Source organism: Monodelphis domestica, chromosome 7 (genome assembly GCF_027887165.1).
Source record: "Monodelphis domestica isolate mMonDom1 chromosome 7, mMonDom1.pri, whole genome shotgun sequence".
NCBI classification, from domain to species: Eukaryota; Metazoa; Chordata; class Mammalia; order Didelphimorphia; family Didelphidae; genus Monodelphis; species Monodelphis domestica.
In genome coordinates, this window is record NC_077233.1 from 182,966,093 (window position 1) to 182,991,870 (window position 25,778).

A 25,778-nucleotide genomic window follows, 5' to 3' on the forward strand; every position below is an offset into this window, starting at 1 on the left:
ATCTTATCTTTTCTGTTGCTTCTAACTACTTGGAGCCTCAAATCATGGAGGAGGTGGGGGATTTCAGAAGATGAGAAACTAGATTGATGTATTTGACGACATGATGTTAACTATGTTTCAGGAATGTGTGGTTTATTATGATTCCCTGGGCATGCTGTCAGGGCTTCATATGTGCTAATAACAAAGGTAGGAAAATTATGATGAGGTTCAGAAATAAAAACTGCTGAACTGTTGAAGAAATGGGGAAGGAATTTGCATTTACACAAATATGGAAGGTTGTATAAGTAAGAGAGTGAGTTAACCAGATTCCTCACAGGAAGAGACCTGGAATGATTTTGCTTGGCATGTGAGGTTGGAAACCAAACTCAACTTAGATCAAATCTCCTTAGAATTAGATGATTCTAATTTGTCTCTTGGGGAGACTTTGTTCTATAATCTGAATATGAGACCAAGAGGGTAAGAAAGAACTCCATATTGTCTTCAGATGTTGGCTAATGCCAAACCAGGCTATTGCCTGTGTCAATAACTAGAACGTAGTCAAGGATGCCAACCTTACACGCCCTCCTCTGTGCCAAAGGGCTTTTCAGCAGAGGATCCAGACTGGGTAATTAGATGCACATGGAAAGAGCTCTCACAGATGTCCATCTGTAGTCCCCACAAGCCCTGATTGTCAGGACAGCCACTCTCCTCAAAGGCAACAGCTCTAGTTACATACTTTGTAGACCTGGGCTATTTTAGCCTGGAGATTTATCAGCCCTTTCCCAACAGCAGTTTCACTCTGAAACCTGAACCAGAGAGGCTCTAGGAGTACAAAGTACTACTTGGCCTTGGCTTTGCTGGAGACCACAGATGGAAGAATTGTTGAGGGTCAAATGTCTTCAAGCATTGGCCTGCTTAGATGGCCAAAAGCCTAGCTTTAAATGTACCCTATAGGAGCCTATCTAGGCAATGCACTAAATAATAATTCTAGCGATGGAAAGAAATGTCTGTGGGAGTTGAGAAGACTGAAAACATGGAAGTCTTGGATGTTTTAAAAAGGTGCAGGGAAGTTAGGGTGAAGAAGACTGTAAACCAGAGATCAAACTTATTGGGAAAGTAGGATAATGATCCAAATGTCCAGAGAGAACTACAACAAGGACCTGACCTGATTGAGGGTGCTTTTAAAGGAGGAGAGCTAACTGTAGAATAATGGTAGCAGAGTATATATCACAGAGTATGAGAGAAGGAATGGTCAGCCTTGGAAAGGCTCAAGAGATGTGGTGTCATCAGAAGAAAGCGAGGTTTCATTGAGCACTGGGATAGAAAGAATGTAAGAAGTGGTGATTAAGGAGAGATGTATAGAGTTTGTTAGCAATAGAGGAAACCTGAGGATGGTGGGGGAGACAATGGAAAGGATGGGAAAATGCAAGAGAACAGGGCCTGGAGAGTGCTAGGGTTGAGTATATTTTTGGAAGTGGAAGAGTGGGGTGAGGAAAGGCTGTCAAGTAGCAAAAGCCAGTCCCTCCCCCACATTCTGGTCTCACACTCTGATCCTGGGTGTCCTGTCCATCATTCATGGCAAATCAGGGCCAGCCCACCCTTTTGTGAACAGGAAGCCCCAGGAGAGGAACATCGTCATTACTAATGCTGGATTGCAGGTGACGGCTCAAGAGAATGAGTCAGTGGGAGTTTGGGGTGCTCTAGGAGTATATTCCTCCCAAGCTGTAGCCTAGCTCAAAGCCCTGCCTGCTCCTAGCTAGTTGCAGTTGGATACAACTCCAAATCCCTATGAAATGTGCACAGTGTTCCATCCTACATAACCTGACTTTGTACACGTGACCAGTTAGGAACTATGACTTGTTTTTCAGGGCAGTGGAACTTTGAGAGTCTTTATTTTGAGGATGTGGCCAGAATTTCAGATCAATGGTAAAGGAATGGGTGCCAAACTTAATAAAAGATACAAGCTAAAAGGGGGCACCTAAAGATTTCAGAATAATAATGAACTGTTGAAATGATGAAGTACTGAATGCATTTTTCCACCCACCCTCTTCAGTATCTTATTTTCTTATCAAGAAGTGCATAAAACTGATAATCATCAACAGAAAGCCAAGCTGAGGCCTGAACCCTATCTTGTTTCTTTCTTTGGCAAAAGGCAAGCAGGTCTTATTAGAGTTTAATTTATTCACTCTGGGCACTGACTTATTAGCAAAACAGCTGGTGATTAAGTAATTGAGATTAATATCAGACCCATGAGGCAATGGGAAACTCCAAGTGGTGAGTGGCGGGAGATGGGGATTTGAAATTGCATTTGGATTTGAACTGGAAGAAATCTTAAAGGGAAAAAAAAAAAGCTTGACTCAAAATATCTTTGTTCTCTCCATTAAAGACAGACCACAGCTATATAATCAACCAAGTAAAAAAGAATAAACATTAAAAAACCCCACCCAGTCCATGAACTTTGTGCTGTGGTAATAAACACACTATGATATTAAACCATGTTTGACTTATCAAACTAAGTGTTTCATTAAAACAAAAAGCACTGGTTTTATTGACATTTTTGGCAAGGAAATGAGGTGGGGACCAGACCTGTGATTTCAGTGGTATTAAGGAATTCCTGCTGAGGAAGCCCCTTTTATCAATGCAGACCTTCAATAACTATGCAATTTGAAGTCATCTCAGACTTCAAAGAAGTTATATGTCTTGCCCAAGGTCACAACCAGTATGCATTAGAGGTGGAACTTGAAATAAATCTTTTTTAATTCTGTGGCTACTCCCTATTCACTGCCCCATGCTGACTTAATTGTTATTAACATGTCTAAAAAAAGAATAAATGTTTAAAAAAAAAAGTACACCCAACACCTCTCTCCACTCTACCCAAACATGATTTAAGATCCTACTAGTCTTCCTATTCCTCGATCTCAACTCCCAACAAACCCATCAATCAAAACATAGAATCATACTCCTCTCCTAGAACCTTTAAGGATAGGTTCCCAATTTTACCAACATGGGGAAAGTAGATCTGTTTATGAAAGCTATGACTTGGGAGATCATAGATCTAAGTCATTCTTTACCTTCATTGTCATCAAGCAAGGACACCAAATGGAGAAGTAGAATAGTTGGGAACTTACCAACAATCTCTTTGGTATCTTTGCTCAAGAATGCTACTTTGCCACCTTGCATGAAGCACATTAGTAAGCAAGGCAATATTTGCAGATAAGGCTTAGACGTAGGGAAGAAGCCAATCTATACTCACCTAGGAGCTCATATATGGCTCTGAGTTACTATCTACCAGCTTCTAGATGTTGGACTAGAATCACAGACTGATGGGCTTGATGAGTACACCAGCGGTAATCTCCTACATTCTCATACCTCTGAGAAGGCTTTCTTCTAACTCAATTATCAAGATGGAAGTGGAGAGAGAGGGGACAAGGTCTGTCCCATTCTGAAAGATATCCTTAATGGTCCCAATGGTAAATTGCTTACCCTTGCCAGCTGCATCTGTAGTTTATTTTTTATATCTGTCACTTCAGCGATTCGGGCAGTGAAGGCCAGGTTGGTATTAGTAAACTGCTTCCATATTTGATCTGATGAGTTCTCTAGTACATGATCAACTTCTTCCCGGATCCTGATGCAATTTGCTCTCATGTTCTGAGAATGCCTAATATTTTCGTCACTGAACTTTGCCCATGTCTCAGGTACTGAGACCCTGGAAGAAAAGCATACAACAAATTATAATGAGATAGAACAGTCAGACTGATCTGTGGGCTTTCTTTTTACCTCATTTTTTTCAGGAAGGGAAGGGAAATGACCACAATATCTTGGGCCTTTCTTAAGTCACAAACGTGGGGGCCATCATCAGTTATTTAATTTAGTTCAAGTTAAGAAAATTTTATTGGCTAATTAGTTTGTAAAAAACCGTATCTTTCCCTGTGAGGAAAAACTGAAGGAACTAGGATACCACATATCAGGGAAGGAAAGAAGGAACAATTTAAAGAAATAACAATTTAATAAAAAATAATACAAAGGTGATTTGAACCAATACTTGGTATCATTTCTAAGATGGAAAGTAAGGGTTTGTTTTTTAAAAAAAAAAAGATATAAAGGTGTCAAACAACTGTTTTCCAGATGTTCACCATGTTAGGCAGAACAAGAGAAATGGGCTCAAACTTCTAGGAATGTAATGGTAGAGAGGATCCTGGAAATAATCTAGCACAATCCCATTATATTACAGATAAAGAAATTGAGGCTCAGAGAGGTTGATGACTTGTTAGAGGTCAATTGGGTGTTAAGTAGCAGAAATGCAAGTTAGATAAATAGGAAGGACTTGTTGGCAATGAGGGAAGTCAGTAACTGGAATAGATAGCCAGAAGAAGCAAAGCAATTTCCTTCTCTAATAGTCTTCAGGAAAGAGACAGACCCACATATGTTTAGGCTGATTTAGGTGTCTAGAGTTAAAGACCTAGCTTAGATATCCTCCCAAGCTCCCTTCCAGTCCAAGGAGTCTTTAATTAATAAATAAAAGCTGATTTCTACTCTAAGGAGGAAAAGGAAAGGGGATTCAATTTCCCGAAGCTCAATTGAAGGAGAAGGCTGGCTCTTCCGGAGTTCCTAGAGCTTATTTGTTTCTCAGCAAGTAAAAATTAAAATGCACGCAGGACTGCATTGTTAGGCTCATGCAGTGGTTATTATAAAGCAGCATACTACATCTCTGGCCTTCTGAAGAAAGACTTATAGGCTGCTCAAGTTGGAAGAGACCTCAGAGATCATGTAGCCTCACCACCATATTTTATTGATGAGGAAAAAGCTGAAGGTCAGAGAGATAAAGCTTTCCCCTAGGCCACAGTGCTATACAATGACACCATGGCACTGAGAGGAGTGTCAAGGGCTAGGCAAAAAGTTTATAGGGTGGAATTCTTTTTAATCTGTCTTCAAGGCTGATGAACAGGCTAATAAATTTGTGGTTGCATTGGGGCTATTTACAATGTCAATGAACAGCAGTGTTACTGCAACTGACTCCTAATTGGCCTTCCTGTTTCCAGTCTCTCCCCTCTCCAATTCATCCCCCACAGAGCTTCCAAAAATAACCAAAAAACAAGCAAACAAATAACAACAACAAAAAACAGGACTGACTATGTTCTTTCCCTGCTCAAGAATCTTCCATAACTCAGTGGTGCTTCTAGGATAAAACAGAAACTCCTTGGCTTGTCACTTAAAACCCTTCACAATCTGGCCCCAGTCTACTTCACCAGATTTATTTCATATCTCTACTCATCACACACTCTGTAATCTATTTTCTATTTCCTGAACATAGCATTCCATCCTCAGATTACCTTGCCTTTGTATAGGCTCTTCCACATTCTGGAATGTTCTCTTTACTTCTCCTTTTAGAATCCTTATCTTTCTTCATTTTCCCACCAACTATAGGAAGCTTTTCCTGGTATCAATTAATCAATCTTCAATCAATAATCAACCAAACAAGCCCTCCTCAATCTTAATCAAGGCAACTACAAATGCAAAAGACACACAGTTCCTGCTCTCAAGGAGCTTACTGTCTACTTGAAATTGTTGCTCTTGCCTCCTTCAAATTAGATTATTTACTTTTCTGAACACTAGTCATTTCCCTAACAACTCCCTCTCCCCTACCTGCCTATAAGCTTCTTAAAGTCAAGTTCCCCCTTTTAACTTTGCATCAGGCACTTAGCATAATGTCTTGCCAGCAATAAAAATTTAATAAAGGCTTGAATTGAATGGCAGTGAGTGCACCCTCTCTCTCCTTTAGACCCCAAGCCAGCTGACCATCTCTGGGTAAACAACCGGCAGTTATTTCACTTTGCCAATGGGTTCTCAGGAAATGGAGGCAGTGTATATGGTACAGTATTGAAGAAAACAAGGTCTAATGTGGAAACAACATTCAAGTGGGAATCCTAGGAGATATAGTTGAAGTCCTTGCTCCAGCATCTATTAGCTACATAGCTTTGGGCAAGCCACTTCTGGGTTAAAAGTTTCTCATCCATCTAAGGCCAAGATAATGAATATTTGATCCATTAACCTCCAGTGTCGTTTTAAGGAAAATATTTCACAAACCATAAAGTACTATATGTAGTAATCTATTACCATTATGAATGCAGAACTCAGTAAGAGGTTTTTTATTTGTTTGTTTTTAAGTATGCAAGAACCTGGAGTCTGATTTGCTTCCCGAGACAGGTGTCCCCTCAAAGAAGGCAATCAAGATGGCAGGCAAAGGTTTGCAGGATAGGAAATGATGAAGATTAACTCTCAATATTAATGGTAACATGAAGCAGGATGAATACAGAGAAAATGCAGTTCAAGATACGTGGTGACTCTTATTTTTCTTTAAAGCTTATATAACTGTGACTTGTTTTGAGAAAGCCCAATATACAAAAATCTGATCTTTAGATATAGCAAATAAATGTAGGTGGTACAACATGAAAAAGAAGCCGTGTAACATACAGGATAACATGCTGGATTTGAATTCAAAATCCTTTTACAATCTATGTAAACATGAGCAAGTCATAACCTGTTTTAGCTTCAGTTTCCTCATCCATAAAACTGGGAAAACAGTATCTACTCAACAAAATTGTAGGGGAAAATCAATGAAATAATATGTGTAAAGCACTTTGCAAACCTTAAAATGCTACAATATAAATATTAACCATTATTACTTAATCTCTCAGCCTCAGTTTCCTCATAGGATATAAGCTTTTAAGGATAATTTTTTCTTTTTTAAAAAAAAGACTTTCTAGTATGGTGTCTGACACAGTGGACATTCTATAAATGCTTGTTAATTGATTTTAAAATGATTATTTTCATCACAAGATTGTCATAGTATTCAGAAGTAAAGTGCCTTTGCAGGCACTAAAGCTGGATATAAATATCAGATTTTATTGTCATATGCCTAGAGCCTTTTGAGGACATCAAGTCTAGCTCACTCATTTTACAGGTAGGAGAACTCGAAGCAGAGAACTTAATTGACTTGCTCAGATTTGAACTGGGTTTTCATCCATGCTAAATCCAGTATTCTTTCCACATACCACATTGCCATTTCAGTTATTTACATCAAAATTGACATCTTCATCTTACTAAGATGAAAAAAAATCCTCAGGGCAAGTTTACCCTATGCATTAAAATAAGATCACTGAAATTGAATTTTATACTTCATCTTTCCAGAATACTCTTCTGGACTTCACTGAAGGTTGGTTCTGATGCTTTAATCATAGAGAGGAAGTAATCCTGGGTTTTTAACCCTTACCTTCCATTTTATAATCAATAGGCAGAAGAGCAATAAGGGCTAGACATAAGGGCTAAGTGACTTCCCCAGGATCACACATCTAGGAAGTGTCTAAGGCCAGATTTGAACCTAGGACCTCCCATCTCTACTCCTGCCCACTGAGCCACCTAGCTGCCCACATTACTGAATTTTTTTTAATTTGAAATTTTTATTTAATTAGTTAATTTATGTTATTAACCCCTCCCATAGCTGACATGCAATTATGATTGGGTTTTTTAAAAGCTAAGCAGTAGAGTTCACACTCTGACAGGGTTCCACCCTGGTGGAAAGGTATTGCAGATTTCCCCAGTGTTGGGTTGCAGGATCCAAGAAACTTTTGGCCATGTTGGCAGCAAGGTGATGAATTTTTCACTATCAGCAGCATTCAGCTGAAAGCCTGCTATAGAGAGGTTAGGGTATGCATAGGTGAAGGAAATAGCCACATCCATGAAATTACAGATCTTAGAAGTACAGATTCTGCCAGGTGAGGAATAAGGAAATAACAAGAGCTTCAACCAATTTCTCCCAACCACACCTTTTTCCAGAGTTGTTCACCAGTAGCCAAATTCCCCTCTTTCCATAGTTCCTTCTTTGTCTGAGGGAAGTTGCTTGTCAATAGTGGGCCAAAGGGGGAGGGGGCTTAGAAGGACTACAGTGGGGAAACAATTACAAAGGTCTCTGATCTTGGGAGTACAGGTGTTGGGAAAGAGAACATTTTACTAAGAGACAATGGAATGCTATCAAGGTCCTCAGAGATGGCTTTTGCCATAAACCCCCAAATGCCATTCTGGCACAGGCTATTTTTACTATGTGATTCTGAAACACACAAAGGCTGTTTGCATGGAGGTTTCCCAGGGACTGAAGGGTGGCCACACCCTACTGGCCATTTCTTGGTAATGAGAATGATAGAACCTTAGCACTCCAAGGGCCCCAGGAAACATCTATCCCAAGAGCCTCCTTTTACAAGTGAGGCAAGTCCAGAGAAATGTATGTAATTTACCCCCACATCACAAAGCTAACAGGTAGCAGGACCTAGTAGAGAATAGAATCAGAAAGCTGAGACTGAAAGGGCTCTCTCAAACCTTGAAAATCCCTCATTTTATAGAGGAGGAAACCTGAGGCCAGGAGAAGATAGAATAAGTACAGAGAACTTGGTGACTTGCCTAGGATCTGTCAGGGTGACCTATAGTCAGAGGATTTCTTTAAGTCAGCAGACCTGTGACTTTGGGGTCTCAGTTTAATTATCTGCAAAAGGAAGGCACTGTACTAAATGTCCAGAGCTCTTTGAGAACAGGGACTGTTTGATACCTTTAGTCCTAGTGCTTTGCACACAGGAGGTGACTCCTAAATGCTTGCTGACTCAACTTCCTTTACAGCTCTCCAAAGCTCTAATGCATAGCCTGAATAGCCATCCAAGATTCCAGCACAAGTCCTTTGGCTAGTACTGTTTCCCCCACACTCTCTCACTAGAAAGAAGTCACCTGACTCCAGCACTCCTTTTCCTTTTCAAAATCTTGAGGGTATGTTCTCACTTAACATCCTTGGGGGGTTTTTAAAGGCCAGGAGTGTGGTTGACTTAAAACTGTTGATAACTGCATCATATGGATTTGTCTTGGAGTTTCTTCTCTTCCACTAAACAAAGGTGGAAAGACGACCCACAGAGCCCAACTAGAAGACTGAGGTCCTCCGGCACCCGGGTACCTATGACTGAAGGGAATACCACACTGCAGAAAGAAGTCCCAGCATCCTCCGCTCCGCAGCTTCAGTGCCACGGTTTCCCTCCAAAACTCCCAACTGTATGGCAGGCCGCCTTTGGGGGCAGGCCCCGGGAATCCCCAGGTGCGAGCAGAGGCCTGGCAGCGGCTCTGGGCGAAGGGCGTGCCCTGCCCTGTCTCTGCCCGTCCCAGCCCACCCCGTCTGCTGAGCCCGGGCGCCTGGAGCGCCGTGGCTGCGCTCTCCCTGATGGGATGGGGACAGAGAGGGGCAGACCGCACTTTCATTTTCCCCGGTCTTCTCGCGGGCTCCCAGGAATAGCACCAGAAGCTCCTAGCCTGCCCAGCGGCCTCTCTCCACAAGATTCAGTCCTGTCTCTGCCGCCGTTCCCCTGGACCTACGCTTCCCAATACCCTCGGGCCCTCGGAGAAGACGCAAGAGCGCCTTAGCGGGGAAGGACACAAGAAAAGGGAATTGACTAGAGCTGTGGGGGCCAGAGTATTTAACAGTCTCCCACCCCCACCCAGGGTTTGTCTTGGCGGAAGCTGCCCATCGGAGAGCCCATCACCCAACTCCTGTCCCTCAGAGCTGTGCTGCTGCCTCGCGACTGGCTGGCGGCAGTGGGATGCCCACCTGGCCGCTCAGCGAGCCTGCACACCAGCGTGGAATTGGGGGCGCCTCCGGGACGCTTCCTCAGGGCTCCACAGCAGACTTCAGGCTGCTTAAGGACCACTGCGGGCCATAAACTCGAGCCCTGGCGCCTGGAGGGCCGACGTCAGCACTCCGCACTGCCCATTCCCTTTCCGACCCATCACCCACAGCTTGGCAGCCGCTGGAGTCAACTGGCAGCTCCCAGCCGGCCTGCCAGGGCCAGTGGCAAACACTGCCCTCTGTAGCCCAAGTGAATTTCTGTAGTTCGACTTTTTAAGATGCGGGGCTTGGGGGTGGGGCTTGGGGTGGGGGGCTGACCAACTCTCCCCTTCTCCAGGCTCAAACACCAATTCTCATTTGTATGGAACTTGACCACTCACAAAATATTTTACATACAATATCTCACAGGAACCTCTTAAGCCTCTTACCGTAGGCCATAGGAGCATTAAAACTTTATTTTACACATGAGGTACATATGAATATCATGAAGTAATATCTTCATTTTACATGTTGACGGTCAGCTTGTGTCTTGCCCATGGGCACACAGCTAGCAGTGGCTGAGCTAGTCACCAGTCCAAAGATCTCAACTTCATATCTAGTGTGGTTCCATTATACCACTCTTTTTCCCCTCTCCCTCCTTTTTTGATATATATTTTTTTAATCCACTATAATAGCAAATAAGAAAAAGCAAGAAAAAGAAAAGATCTCATTAGCAATTCTTAGTCTTTTGTGTGGCATTTACTGGACCACCGAAGGGGTTCATGGACCCCTCCTCAGAATAGTTTTTAAATGCATAAAATAAACCAGTTATGTTCAAAATATAGTTATCAAAAAATCTTTTTTTTTAATTCATGGACCTCAGCATAATGATTTTAGAATTACAAATTTGGAACTGAGGGACCTTACAATCCATTTTCCTCTCGTTACAGATGAAATACTTCTGAAAGCACTTACCAAAGCTCCTGACACATATAAGTTGTTATACAAATGCTTATTCCCTTCCCCTTTTCCCCTACATAGGAGAAAACTGAAGCCCAAAGAGGCAAAGTTACCCATCTGGTCACACAGTGAGCAACTGGTACAAATGGCTTTGAATCCACATATGGGAGAAGCTGATTTCCCAGAGCCTTTAGGGGAAGTTTTTAAAGGAGAACTTGAACTCTAAGACAACTTTCAGAAGTTAGAGGGAGAAAGGAGGGCCTATGGGAAGTCATGCACTTCCTTTAGGTGTTTAAAGCTTTGGGGGAAATGAACAAAAGGTGATGTCAGAGCAGTGAGAGGGTCCACCTTGGGCAAAGCTCTGTGATTATAACAGATCTCATCCTGTAACAGTAGGGTTACTGAGATAAGCCTGGAGCAATGAAGGGTTATTGTAGCTGAAAAAGAAGAGGGCAGAACAATGACCTTAGACACTGTGCTTAGGGATTTCGAATCTTGTAGATGGCCTAGGCCAGCTCTTCCAAAATTCAGGGCAATATTTATTAAGTGTCTACTATGTGTAAATCACCCTTGCTAGGCACAGAGGATACAACAGTACAAATGAAATAGTCTCTACTCTCACCACCAGATTACACTCTACCTCCACCCTACCCACTATATGGTATGAAAAGAGTCATATAGTCATTCAGGCAGGGCTTTATTAGTGCAGAGGGTCTGTGGAAAATAGGAAGGTTTTAAGTGTAAGATGAAGGTTAGGAAAGAGAGGCCTAGAGACCTTCTCCTTTCCAGATTCCCTATCTATGAAAGAACTTCACAGGAGATGTCCTTATCCTCCTGAACCTATTGTCAAACAAACCAGTCCCCAAGAGCAAATACTTTTCTGTGGACTCTATCATTATGGAAATCAGAAATCTCCTATGTAGAGCTAGAATCACACACTTACGAGCCATCCATTTTCTCTACTCCATGGAAGAAGCTGATGGCATCTGATGTGTTTCTCAGGTTGTAGCACTTCTCATCAATAAACTGGGCAGAATTTTTGTCAGCCAAATCTCTCTCCAGTGCATGTTGGGCATCTCGGTTATCCCTGGGGAAAATAAGGATCATTTCACATGAACCCTCTATGAAGTCTCTGGTTTGTCTTCCGTCTTACCTACTAGCCTTACCTCTTCACTATCTCACCTCTTTTTCTGTTAGAACTTGCTCTCAGTCATGACTTAGAAAGAAAGAAGAATTTAATACTTATTCTTGCTAAGGAGTAAATGATTAACATGGGTTTAAAGTGCTCCTCCTCCAAGGAAGGGTATTTGCATTTCAATAAGAGATAATCTACCAAATCAAAGGAATGAGTCTCAAATGGCAGACTTTAGACTATCAGGGTTAAGGTAATAGGAAAGAATTTTTAGGTGAATGAGGGAGACCATTAGTGACTCCAGTATCATATCCTCCACTAAGGTCAATCCTTAAAGAATCTTGCCTAATTTATCTCAGAAACTATAGCGGGACTAGAGTCTTAGTCATTATAACATTAATTCTAAAGCAATACCCTTGACCTTGACCAGTCTCTTTGAGGGCAGGGAGAAAAAGGAGATTGGAGTTGTCATCCAGACACCTGCAACATTTGCTCAAGGGGAGATGGAGAATGACATTAACTAATATCCTCCTCTCTGTCCCAGACTGATGGCCAGATGTGAACCAGAAAACACCTTATGAGGTCCTGCTGACCAGGGGAAACGCAAATTTAACTCTCCTATAGTCATAAACTGAACTTTCCGCTTCAATGGAAGAAGTGAGGGAATAATGTCAACCTCTGGTAGGGACACTTCCCCATCCAGATGGGAGGCCCCAGGATTTGCCGAAAATACCTCCAAAGTTCCCACTCTCTTCATGTGCCAACGGATAGAATGGTTGGCAGCAGTACTTCCCACACTAAGGATGAGGAAAGACTGCATTCTGTTTCCTTAATTGGGCTCTGGCTCTGTACTAATTAAGTTCCCCCAAGATAGCAAAATGTTCTCTGAAAGCAAGAGATAATCACTTGATGATGACAACCTTCTTCTGACACATGGGCTTTTTCACCTGAGACTATAAAATGGTTCTGTTCCAGGGGATCTACCTCAGATTTTTCATGGAAGAGAATGTCTTCTCCTACCCTCATCTGTCCTCCAAGGAACTCTTTCTGACATTTGGATCATATATTTGAGTTAGAAGAGATCTCAGAAGTCAGGACTCCTCATTTCCCCAATTTTTCACATAAAACCACATGACCTAGAACTGAAAGGAACCTTAGAGTTCACCATTTATTTTACACTCAAGGAAACTGAGCCTCAGTAGGCTAAGTAACTGGACCCAAGCTATAGAAGCATTAACAGTTTTTGAACCCAGGCCCACTTACTCCAGAATCCAGGGCACATTCCACTCTATCATTTCTCCTCTCTTGGATGGCATACTCTCACTTGTTCCCCTTGACCCTCCAAAACCCATTCCACAAGCTGGCTAGCTCCCTAGCTCCAAAGCAATGGAATTAAGCATTATGGGGATTGTCTGGTCCTTTCTTGGCTACTCTCTCCCCCTGCTGGCTGTCTCCAAGCTGCAGCAGATGTATACAAGTAGAGAAACCACACACAGAAAGGATACCAGAAACATGGCAATTTGGGGGCCTTGGGCCCTGTGCTTTGGACAGACTCTCAAACTCCTGTAAGTAATGGGCAAAGTGGAAAGGCAGTAGCACTACTAGCAGTTGCTAAATTTTTTTTCATAAGGTTTATAACTGAGCTGTAATACAGGTGTAACTGAGGTGTAAGGCAGCTGCCACAAGCTAGAGGCATGATCTGCAATTTTTGTACCTAGGCCAAGTAGGATAAAGCATGTGTTATGGGTGTGTGTGGGGATTAGAGGTAGGGTTGGGGTGAAGATTGGAGGGTAACACCTGACCACTGATGATAGGGTGGCTGTTATTAGGACTGGGTTAATTTGGAGAACAACCTCTAAGGAGAGGAAGTATTTGTAAAATCTTGACTAAGCTCAATTGTTTCTACATTTACTAAAGTATGGCAAAGACTGTCAGTAGCTTCTAGAGTCTGTCACCCCAAGGCCCTAATCATCCACCCCTTAGTTATTGCTCTCTCTTAAGCCACATACAAATAAATCTCTTTAGAGTTGTGACATGTCAGTATAATTGGTCTGTCCTCACCTGCTCTGCAAAAAAAAAACACCAAGGTAAACAGCACTGTTATTCCTATGTGTCATTCCAGGATACATATGGTGCCTTTGTGACTTTATTTCCCTTTTGGCTTTGCTTTCCATGGCCATTCTAAACTGCTTTGACCCAAATCCAAATGTTGGAATGAAGAAAAAGTAGAGGAAACATAATGTGAATGTCCCTGAATCCTAACCCTGGTTTCTAGGGATGCTTCTGGCTTTGAGAGAAGGGTACTAAGAAAGTATGTCCTTTTAAAGATTCCAGGTCTTTTTTAAACCCTTACCTTCTGTCTTAGAATTGATACTAAGCATTGGTTCCAAGGCAGATGTGTCTTAAGAGGTAGGCAATTTGGGTTAAGTGACCTGCCTGGGATCACACACATAGGAGATATCTGAGGCACATTTGAACCCAGGACCTTCCATCTCCAGGCCTACCTCTCTACCCCCTGAAGCTATTACTCCACCTGATTCCATGTCTTTTTGTAATATCTGTCCTATTTGCCACCTCTGCTATGCCCTGAATATACAAAAACAATAGGTAGGTCCGTGGGCTGATCAATATATTTCTGAGTATAGAAATTAGTGGTCCCGTGTTAAATAACTATTTTTCTTGCAATAGTTAAATGTCAATTGCCCACTATGAAGGATGGGACCAGGCTCCTTCACTGAGTACCAGTCACAGGGCTAAAGCAACTGCAGCAGCAGGGACCTGTAAAGCTTGCTTCTCACTTTAATTATGTCATGAATAGCTCCCTAACTTGTCACGATGCTAGTTACATAATCATCAAGCATCAGAGAATAAAAAGGTGATTTCTTTTTCAGAAGCCTGACTCTAGGCCTCTACTGACTACCCCTTGGCACAATTCCAGGCAACCCTCCCAGAAATCACGGGATCCTGTTTCATAATGCTCCATTTTGCCATGTCTGCAGGGTTATAATTCATATATGCTGTCCACAGACTAAGAAATCACTGCAGATGATCCTTCTCCATCCTTTTCCCTCTTTACAAAAAAAAAAAATAGTTAGATAATCATAATAAATTAAAGTGGGTGGGATAGGAGAAAGAAATGCCAGTTTTGTCCAACCCCAGGAAATTATATTAGCCAGAAAACAGGAAAGAGAAGCCAATACTCACCGCAGCTGCAGTTCACATCTCTCTGCCAATTTTCTCATTTGATCTTGACAACATTTTAACATATCAGCCTCCTGCAAGGCAAAATGTCTGCTAGTAGAAAGGGTAGCAGTTCTCAAAAACGAATTATCCTCTTGCTTTCTCTTCCCATTGCCCCTCTCACTGAACTGTTTAGAGGTAGAACTTGAGAGAAAGGAAACAGAGAAAACTGGCATCCCAAATCCACTTTTATTTCCTTTGGGGGACCAGCAAATGGAAGCTTATTAACAGCAAAGTAATTAGATGACATAGGTCGGATGAGTTAATGGAAACCCACCTGATCTATTCTCCTTTTGAACGGATAGAAAAATGGACTTGCCCACAAGCCAACTGAAATTCCTGCAAAGGACCTGAAAATAGACTTGTCAAAAAACTGAAGTGACTGGAGGAAACTTTATCTTGTTGGTTTTTCACTTTAGTACATTTCTGGATTTGCATAGTTTTTCTGTGTTTTGTAAGAAGAACAAATTTGGAGATATATAAAGTCTTCTATATGCCTTATGGGAACTCATGCCATAGAAATCTATCAGTGGCAATGGGAGAGTAAGAACAAGATGATTCCTTTTATTTACATAACACACACCCAAAAAACCCTTTTCACTTACATGAACTCCTTTGCTTCCATGATCACCCCATGGGATGGGCAGAGAAGGAATACTTATCTCTGTTTTACAGAAGAAGAAACTGAGATCCAAAGCAGTTTGGTTATTTGCCCAATGTCACTGAGCAATTGGGACTGAGAATTGGGACCAAAAATTCAGTCTCCTGATTCCCATTCTGGTGCTCTTCTATAAAATGCTTTTTGATCTCTGTTAAAAGCCCAGTTTAGTGAAAGGAATTCTGGACTGGAGAATTAGGAATCCTGAGCTTTGATGCTTTTTGGCTATTGGACCATGGGCGAGTCTCTCCATAATAGCAGCAGAAATGACAATAATAATGGCCAATGCCAATATAGAACTTAAATATATACTGTGTATCATATCACTTGATTTTCCCAACAACCCTGAGAAATGAGAAATCATTTGTAAAGATGAAGAAACTGAAGCTAGGACAGGTTAAGAATTTGCCCAGGGTCATATAGCTATCTACGATTGGATTTGAACTAGGGTCTTCTTTACTTTCTTTTTGCCTTGGTTGCTCATCTACAAAATTAGGTCAATAATATACTATTCCACATGTTTACTTCTGAAATTGCTTAATGAATCTTAAAAATACTGTATAAATACGTGTTATCATTATGACTATTTTCTCTTTTTTCTGTTTTTTTTTTCTCCCATTCTTGCCTTATATCAATGCATTCTATGATTATGGACACAAGTCCTGGAAGAAATGAGATTGGTTCTACAAGATATCAGTAATTCAGACAACTGAGAATTTCAGTAAAGTCTGAAAATATGACAACTCGGCTTTTTACTCTCCTTTTTTTATGCTAGAACTGATGTTTCCCACCATCTGTGATATCTTTTCTTGAATGATACAGTTAGGGTTTGGGGGCAGTTCTATGGACCTATTCTGAATCTTGTCTTAAATTCTGCTTATATGACAATTTTTTTGTGTCTCTTTCCCAAAGATGATAAAAAGCATAAGATAAAGATTTAGAAGTAAAGGGATCTTAAAGGTTATCTAATCATAGGATCAGATATGAACAATTGGGAAAGAACTGAGAGACCTTTTAATCAAAATCCTTCATTTTGTGAATGAAGAAGTGACTTGAGCAAAGTCACAAAATCAAAGGTCCTCTGATTCCTGAGCCAGAGCTCTTCCTATTATACTTACTCAACCCCAGGTGTTTTCTAAGTGAGGAAATGAAAGTTCAGAGAAGTAATTAAACAAGGTACCATAGCAAAGCTGGTCCTGTAGTCCCAACTTCCAATCCAGTATTCTTTTCACCCATCTCGTCCAGCACTCGCATTTTACTCATTAGAAAACTAAGGCCTAGAGAGGCAAAACAATTTTCTAAAAGTCCCATTGTTGGTTTTACTTTGAGATCTCAAAAATGGACATCTTGGTTAGCAGTCTATGTTTTGGCCATTTTGTTTGTTTGTTTGTTTTACTGTAACATACAGCCAAAAAAGACCTGTAATCTCAGTGACTTTCTTTTATGCCTTTCTAAAGCCAGGCATACCCTGGGGAGAAATGCAATGTCTTTATCCCTGAAGAATTGCTCAGAATTTTCTTTTTTCCAACTATCCCTCTGATTTATTCTTGCTTTTTCCTATCACCTGTCAACTACAGCTAGCCATGCAAGATAGATTTAGATTCCTATCCTAGGAAACTGCATGACCCAACCCCAGTTACTCTGTGCTGCCTTGTCTTGTGGAGTAGGTGTATGTATGTATGTATGTATGTATGAAACTTCATACCTGGATGAGGTTTTTTTCAACAGCGTCATGGACTAAATCTACACCTATGCGCTTTTCACGATGGTACAAGCATTCCAGGGCCACCTGCAAAGAAGGAAGAGGGAGAGATAGACAGCATGTTCTTTCTCTGGCTATATTTAGATCGCCATGCACAGGGATGACTCACATCTACCTCTGCTGGTATTTGCTCTTTTTACGCAGAAAAGTTGTACTTTGAGTTTGGGGTTTGTACCTTTGGCTTCGTTAGGTTTTATAACTGTGTCTTTGGATTTGAATATTACCCTTCCTCCTTCTCACTCTGAAGCCATGGATTTGTCACTCAGTCTGACTCCTACAAATACAACATATAAGCATATACTGGCGGCAGTTAGGGACCATCTCTTTATCCAGATCCTTTCCATTTTTCAAAGCCCAGCTCATATTCCACCTCTTTCGGAAAGTGTTCCCTGACCACCTTAGCTCACACTAATTCCTCCCTTCACTAAACTGTTCCACTCAGTGTCCTTATTCTCATTTGACACTCCCCCAACACTAAAAATAGCTCTTGTGTTTATTAACTTTCATTCACTTATCTTATATTCCTAGGGAGTCTGCAAACTCCTTGAGGGCCGGGACTGGATCTTATACTTCTTTGTATCCCTCCTGGGGTCCATTAACAGTTACGGTCCATGACCCCAGTACCAGAATACTCAATGGAATAGACAAGGACTCAGAAAGAACTGTCATGGGTCCAGCTGGCCCTGGCATTTTGATGTGAGTCACAACTGCCCAGCCCTTTGAAACACTTTGTGCCCATTACCTCAGATAGCTTAGAAAATAGTACAGTCCACAAGAACTTCCCACAGACACAAACACAGCCCTGGAAGGCCACAGTCACAGTATACAGGGAAAGTCATCCAGCAAAACAGGTTCCCCAGGGCTACCATGTTGAGGCATCACATGTTGTCCTTTTTCTCCCTCCTGGTAATACAACTGATTCTATGTCTGAAGTATAAAGTCAATCAATCAATCAATATTTGATCTATCTCCATTGTATGCTGGAAATATAAAGACAAGAGGATCAAATAGCCCCTGCTTTTGAGCAGCTTATATGCTTTTGGGGAGACTCAATGTACAGAGATAAGTATATCTGAAACACACTAAAACAAATGCAGATACATGGGAGGTAGGCACTAGCATCTGGGAGGATCTGGAAGGCCTTCATGTATAGGTGGCATGTTAGTGGAGTTCTGAAGTAGTCTAGAGATTCTATGACATGGTGGTAAGGAGGAAGAACATTCCGGGGATGGGGTGACAGCCTGTGACAGAGTTTATAGACAGGAAGTGGAATTTTATATAAGGAACAATCAGAAAGCCAGTTTGGTTGGATTGTAGAATGCATGAAAGGGAAGCACATGGGAGAAAGCTGAAAAGGTGACTGGTGTCCTCAATGAAAAAGGGGAAAGGGGTGAGTTTGAGTAGGGGAATGACAATGAATTCTGCTTTGGACTGTTTGGACTAAATTTGAAATGTCAGCTTGATTTCCAGTTAGAAACATCCAAAAAACAGTTCACAATGTGGGACTGGAGCTCAAGAAAGAGACTAGGGATATATGTGTAGATCTGAGAGTCATGGAATAAAGATTCATCATTATAGCCATGTGAGCTGATGAGGTCACAAATAAAGAGGGTGTAGGAAGAAGTGAAAAGGATCTAGGACAGAACTTTCAGATAAGAGGTTATACAGAGGTTTTGAGCAAAGGAGACCAAGAATGAATGTTCAGATAGGCAGAAGACCCAGAAAATAATAGTGTCATGAAAACCTAGAGAGAGATAAGAGTATTCAGAAGCAGAAGGTGATTAGCACTGACAAATGTATCTGGGATGTCAAAAAGGATGAGGACTAAAAAAAAGCTATTGTATCTGGCAATTAAGAGACCATTGAAAATTTTAAAAATCAAAATATATTTTTAAAAAAAGTGATATCTTTGGAGAAACTTCTTTGGAAAAAACAATTTCAATTGGAGGGTGAGATTAGATGCCACACTGCAGAGTCAGGAACACTAGATGAATGGTTGTGGCTCTCCCTGATTTGTGCTCACAGGCCAAGATGTAGACTTAGAATGAGAAAGAAACTACAAGAGAGAATGTTTTCATTAGGATGTTTGAGCACAGATTCTGTCTTCCTCCACTCACCAATCAACTAGTTGTCTAGTTTCTTTAATTGTGGAAACAAGAATAGTGCCCGGTGCAAAGTAAATATTTGTTAAATGAACATTTGGGTAATCCCAGGTAAGAGCAGAATGTAGAGGCAGGTCAGCTTGTACTCTCCACCCTACACTGGGCAGAAACTTTGGGTGCCAGGCCACTGAGGAGAGACTCCAGAAAATTGGCTCATTACCGCTCCATAGCACTTCCCCTTGGGCAGAACAAATAGTGTAGATTGGGCAAATGGCCAGCTGTCTCCAAGAACAACCCAATCATGGCTCATAGAATCATGAATTTAGAGCTAGAAGAGACCCTAGAAGCCATTTAGCCCCACGTTCCTCTTTTACACCCATGGAAACTGAAGCCCCCCAAAATTAAGTGACTTGCTCAGAGTCACTAGTATTAAGTACAGAATTATGATTACTAAATAGAATTCATCTCTCCCTTTCCTTTCCTTATCCCCCCCCAACTTTAAATTAAGTCCGACCACAAAACTTGAGAGAAAATTGAGTGACTAAGTTCTTTGACCTCCCATTAAGAGATCCTATTTTGCCACTGGTGAGGCTAACGATCACTTGAGAACCCATAAATATAATATCTGAGAATACAATTGCTTGTGTGTTCCTACAGCATCCAGTCTGGCCACTTAATTCTGCATGGATTGAAGGACTTTTAAAGCTGAAAGGGACACCAAGAGGGCATTTAGTCTGTTTCCCTATCTTTAGACTTTTTTTTTAAAACCCTTACCTTCTTAGAATCAATACTCTGTTTTGGTTCCAAGGCAGAGGAACAGTAAGGGCTAGGCAATAGTGGTTAAGTGGCTTACCCAGGGTCGCACAGCTAGGAAGTAATATGAGGCCAAATTTGAACCCAGGACTTCTCATCTCTAGGCCTGGCTCTCAGTCCACTAAGCCTGATCCCTATCTTTAGAATTCTTAAGTCATCCTTAACAGATGAAGCCCCCCTACTACATTGAAAGGTATCCCCAAAAGGCAATTCTACAACTTGTGACCCATTCCAGTAATTAATAATAACTTGCATTTATATGTGCCTTAAGGTTTGTAAGGCATTTTACAAATATGATCTCATCTTATCTTCACAACAACCAAGGTAGATAGGTTAAGTGATTTATCCAGAGTCACATAGCTAGTAAGTGTCTGACAGTTCTGGGAAGATATAGGAATGTTTGCTGAAAACTGCAGCATTTCATAATTAATTAGAAGCATAATGAACTAGTTAATTGGAAGTCTAAGTTTAAATTTTGCCTCAGACACATAGTTGTTGGGTGACTCTGGACAAGTCACTTAATCTATCTGCCTCAGTTTCTATAGCTGTAAAATAAGGATAATAATATAAATAAAATTATATAAATTATATTTCTACTTAAATCCCAAACTTTTAGAATATATGTATATATGTACACATATATGCATATATGTGTTTTTTCTTTACATACATATATACACACACATATATATGCTTATCTGTGTATATATTATATATAGGTATCCCTTTCCCATCACAGCTTTCCTCCTCATGGTTTTGATATATCCTGGGTCAACATATGAAATTAAATAGAAATTGGGGGGGGGAGTTTTGTGGGAGCTTCAGATAAAATACAAAGGCCAATGGATAACATGGAATAAACTTGGAAATTTTAAAATATATACATGTATAAGTATGGTATAATATCAACATATTTTATCTTTTAATACCATAAATATACACAATTTAATTTGCTATAAACAACCCAAAAAAAAGAAAAAGAAAAAATTCAGACTTCTCTCATAGGAAGGGAAAGCCAAAAATTTCTACATGGATTTTCCAGATTACAGGAGTACTGTGCCCCTAACTCCCACAATGTTCAAGGGATGCTCACATATGTATATACACATACATATATATATACTTCTTACACATACCCACAAATCTTCAGGGACTCTCCATTGACTCTAAGATAAAATACAAATCTCTGGCCTTCTATTTAAGACATTCCACTATCTGGCCCCAACCTTCCTCTTCTGCTTTATTGCATTTTACTTTCATGCACCCTATTCTCTGATCAAATTATTTCCTAATTTTATCCTGCCCTCTTTTGCTTCCATTCATTTGAATATTCAAACATAGTCCCTAGCCTGGAATTCACTCTCTCATCTCTGTCTTTGGAAATTCATTATCTTCCTTCAAGGTTTAACCCTCTGACCTGCCCCCCCCCCAACCCTTCCTCTCCTCCCCCCACTACTGATAATGCTTTCTCCCTTAAACTTCAAGAACATTTTATGTGCCAATCTCTTTGTCCCTGTCACAAGCAATAGAGTCACAGAAATATAGCTGTTGAGCTGGAAGGCAGCTCAGAAGCAATATGGTCTATCATTTTATAGATGAGAAAATAGAGAACTTAGGAATTTAAGTGACATGCCCAAAGTCACAAAGGTAAATAAACCTCAGAATCAGGATTTGAATTCAGGTCTTTTGGCTTCAGATCCAGGAGTCTTTCTACTGTACTTGCTGTCACTCCATTATATTTAATTTTGTACATTTTCTATTTCCCTAGTAGAATGTAAGCTTATTTAGTGAAAGACCTAGGACCTAGTGGACTAGCCTTCTACACTGTGGCTAAATTAAATTAATATTCCTACAGCAGCTCTGTTATGAAGGAGTTTGATTATAGAACCACAGAATGCAAGTTCCGAATGGGACATCAGAGATCAAACAACAGAGGTGCTTAGCCTGGAATCTGTGAACTTGCTTTTTTAAAGTATATTTTTGATAACTGCAATGGAATTGGTTTCCTTTATAATGTTATGAATTTCATTTTATGCATTTACAATTATAATGTTACACATTTACATTTATGATGTTATGAATTCAGTTTTAGGCATTTACATTTATGCATTATATTTTGAGAAAAGGTCCGTAGGGGTCACTAGACTGCCAAGGGAGTCCATGACCTGCCAAAAGGTTAAGAACCCCCTTTCTAGTCTAATCCTGGACAAAGAATGAATATTCCTAATACTCCTTTCAATATCTCCCATGAGAGGTGTGATGGAAGAGAGTATGCGTGGTAGGAGATGGGAAGGCAGATTGGAAGTGATTAAGGAGAAACCTTGAGAAGATATTTAGTTCATTTCCCTGTCTTTAGACTTAAAAAAAAATATTCTCTTAGAATCAATACTGTGGTTCCAGGACAGAAAAGTAGCAAGGGCTAAGGAATAGAAGTGACTTGTCCAGGGTCACACAGCTAGGAAGTGTCTGTATTCTTCTGGTGGGCTATCTCTTCTGCCTAGATAACACATTTCCAGAACATCTGAGAGATGGGATAAAGCCACTGAGGACCTACCCTAAGGAACATGTGAAAATTGTTCCCCTTATATGGGATCAAGACGAGTCATAACACACATGACGGTTTCTCACAAAATGCATACCTTTAATGCCCTGACACACTTTAGAATGTGTGAATTTATTACAAGTAACTTTTAAAAAGTGTTCCTCATTGCTCTCTCCCTAATCTCTGCATGTCATACCTTGGGCCACTATTTCTCTTGGCTATCCTCAGTCTCAGCCCCAGGCCATAGGCTTCCCAAAGGAGGAGACTGTCAGAACCAATATGAGCAGGTCTTTAGAAACCCTTCTCAGCCATCTTCACAAGACTGTGCCGGGAATTAAGGCCTTGTGGTCCTCTCAGCAATGTTTGCTTGGATGGGAAGAACTGCAAAGAGGCAAACAAGACTAGGCTCCATGATGAAATGGAAGAGGAATTCATTAAGCCTGGACATGGATCAGCCCTATGCAGTAAGTTTAATGGAAGCCTGCCAACCATTCATTGAAAGGAGACCTAGCTTTGAAGTTAGCTAACTGAAGAAATGTTTCTGAAAACAATTAGCCACCAGGGGGCAGCTGGGTGGCTAAGTGGATTGAGAGTCAGGCCTAGAGATAGAAGGTCCTAGGTTCAAATCTGAATCAGACACTTCCCAGCTGTGTGACCCTGGACAAGTCACTTGACCCCCATTGCCTTGCCCTTACCACTCTTCTGCCTTATTGGCTCCAAGACAGAAAGTAAGGGTTTAAAAACAACAACAACAACAAAGCAACAATTAGCCACCAGTGAACTGCTGATGTGTTCCTCTATGGAGGGAAATCCTACTCTATCAGAGCTGTCTAAGCCTCTATGAAACTTTCTTTATGTTTCTCTACCAATATCAGAAGTCAATGATCCCATACCTATCGCAGGAGTCACATTCCAAAGATATCTGCGATAAGTAAACATCTGCAAAGTGGCAGGAGAGCAGACAGACAGATGCTACAGTCACTGAGCCAATCAGGGCCCAGGATACAGAACACAATGCTGTGGTTGGTCGCCATATGTTCCATCAGCCAATAGTGTTATGTGCACAATCTCACTTTGGCACACTTGCACAAGCGGTAGTGGTGTACTGCATTTCCATTTTGTACAGTATGGTATTCATCCACAAAATTTTGCGATAAAGCAAAAACTCCATGAAACAGAATTAGATTTTTAAAAAACTCTCAATCCAGTGAAGCCATAATAAATGAGCCTCGATATAGTGAGGGACAACTGTAATAATGGATTTGCTGTTGTAATAAGTCTCAATAACAGAAGACTAGAAAAGGAGGTGAGGCAAATTAGAAGACTTTCCAAAAGGAGGGGCAGGAGAGAATCGTGGTTTTGAAAGAATAAGTACTGATTGGTTCACTTACCTGTGATGTCACAAAGACTGCTAGAAGGGAAAAGGAAGGTAGATATTAGCACTATAACTACATCAATTGGGTGAAGGTTTTGAAGGAGAGAATATGGGGAATGGAACTACCAGAAGGGAGAGGGAAGGTAGATGTTAGTGACAGATATTACTACATCGTGCAGGTAAAGGCTTTGGAGTGGGGGAGAACAAGGGAAGATGGGAGAAAAGATTGTAGAGTGCAGATCAGATTCACTCTCATATGGCTTACCACAAACTTTGATCCCATTAACCACTCACACATACTTCTCATACTCCAAACTTCACACAAGGAATTAGATGGCCAGGTATATGAATTCTCTTTCAAGATGTTCAGTTCAGTTTGGAAGAGGTAGGAATCTCAGTGAACAATGGTTTCAGGGCACTAGACAGAATATAAATTCCTGGAGGGGCAGGTACTATTTCATTTTTGTCTAGTGCCTGGCACAGTAGTAGGCACTCAATAAATGTTTCCTCATTTGAATTGCAAAAGACCAGTTTGGGGGACTGATAACTCCCTCTTCTGTAGTTTCAAAGCTCTTCAGTCTCTGTTATTCTAAGACAGTGACTAAGTTGGCTCAGAAAGTTACCAGCTGTCACTGGATATGAAGGAAAAATGCCCATTTTATATATGATGGCATAGTCTGGTCATTCCCACACACTTCCCTATACTGACCTGCAATGGATTCTCCAACTCGTCAGCTGCACACCCTAGTCGCTTCTTGGCAGTGTCTAGTCCATGGTTCTCGGTCAATAGCCTATCTAATTCATAGCTCAGCTCTGATTTCCAGAAGCCAATGTCCGAAAGCCTCTGGCCCAGGTTTCGACAGGTGCCATCCTGCATCTGTCGGACTATCTGGTCTTTGTCCTGCATCAACCTTACTGAGTCAGTTGTCAGCCTGTTGGCCCAGTGCCGAGAGGTTTCAGCCCCCTGGAGTTGGGCAATGCTTGACTGTTCCCAGTCATGACGGTTGTACCTGGAAAACAGGGCAGTACGCAGGGCAGGCAGGATGGTGGGAGGCCTCAAGGAGTTCCGGCCCATAGGCCCTTCATCTACACAGCTCTGGTTGTTAGAGACTTTATAAAATAAGCTGGGTCGCCATGAGTTAAGGTATCGGTATCCTGGCAGATAATAAGGCTGGTAACTCTCCTGGGTAATAGTTCCAGGAGGCAACTCATTCGAACCACAAATCTTTTTTGGGCCACAGTAACTGGCAGTCTGAGTTGTTCCTAGAAACTCCATCTTCTTCCATCAGCACTACTCAACCAAACTCTGCAGAAGACATAGGTATCTAGAATTATTGTGTTTAGTTCCATAAGCTAAAGGTTTCTTCTATTGTAGGAGCTGGAAGAACCTCTGTGACTCAAAGCTGGTGTCATAAAGCAACAAGTGGAGGAGGCCTACCCTCCCCATTCACTGTGCTTTCATAGACTAACCCTTTAACATCTCCACTTAAGAACAAAGTTAGCCTAGACCTTTCAAATCAGGTTAGTTGGTCAATAAGCATTTTTAAATGAGTTTTTTATTTATTTCTTCTTTTCCTTATAATT

The 25,778-nt window shown here is 41.1% G+C and overlaps 1 protein-coding gene across 1 annotated transcript in view; it reads right to left on the reverse strand.

Annotated features, from left to right (window-relative positions):
• TEKT5 (tektin 5) overlaps nt 1-25,553 on the reverse strand; it is an 85,080-nt gene extending 59,527 nt beyond the window's left edge. The window contains exons 1-5 of the mRNA XM_001366669.4: nt 24,904-25,553; nt 17,306-17,389; nt 14,907-14,977; nt 11,514-11,657; nt 3,463-3,685 (exon numbers count right to left, since the gene is read on the reverse strand). Coding sequence (XP_001366706.1) covers nt 3,463-3,685; nt 11,514-11,657; nt 14,907-14,977; nt 17,306-17,389; nt 24,904-25,470 — 1,089 coding nt within the window. The 5' untranslated portion in view covers nt 25,471-25,553. The remainder of the gene's footprint in view (nt 1-3,462; nt 3,686-11,513; nt 11,658-14,906; nt 14,978-17,305; nt 17,390-24,903) is intronic.
• Between the last annotated feature and the right edge of the window lie 225 nt (nt 25,554-25,778).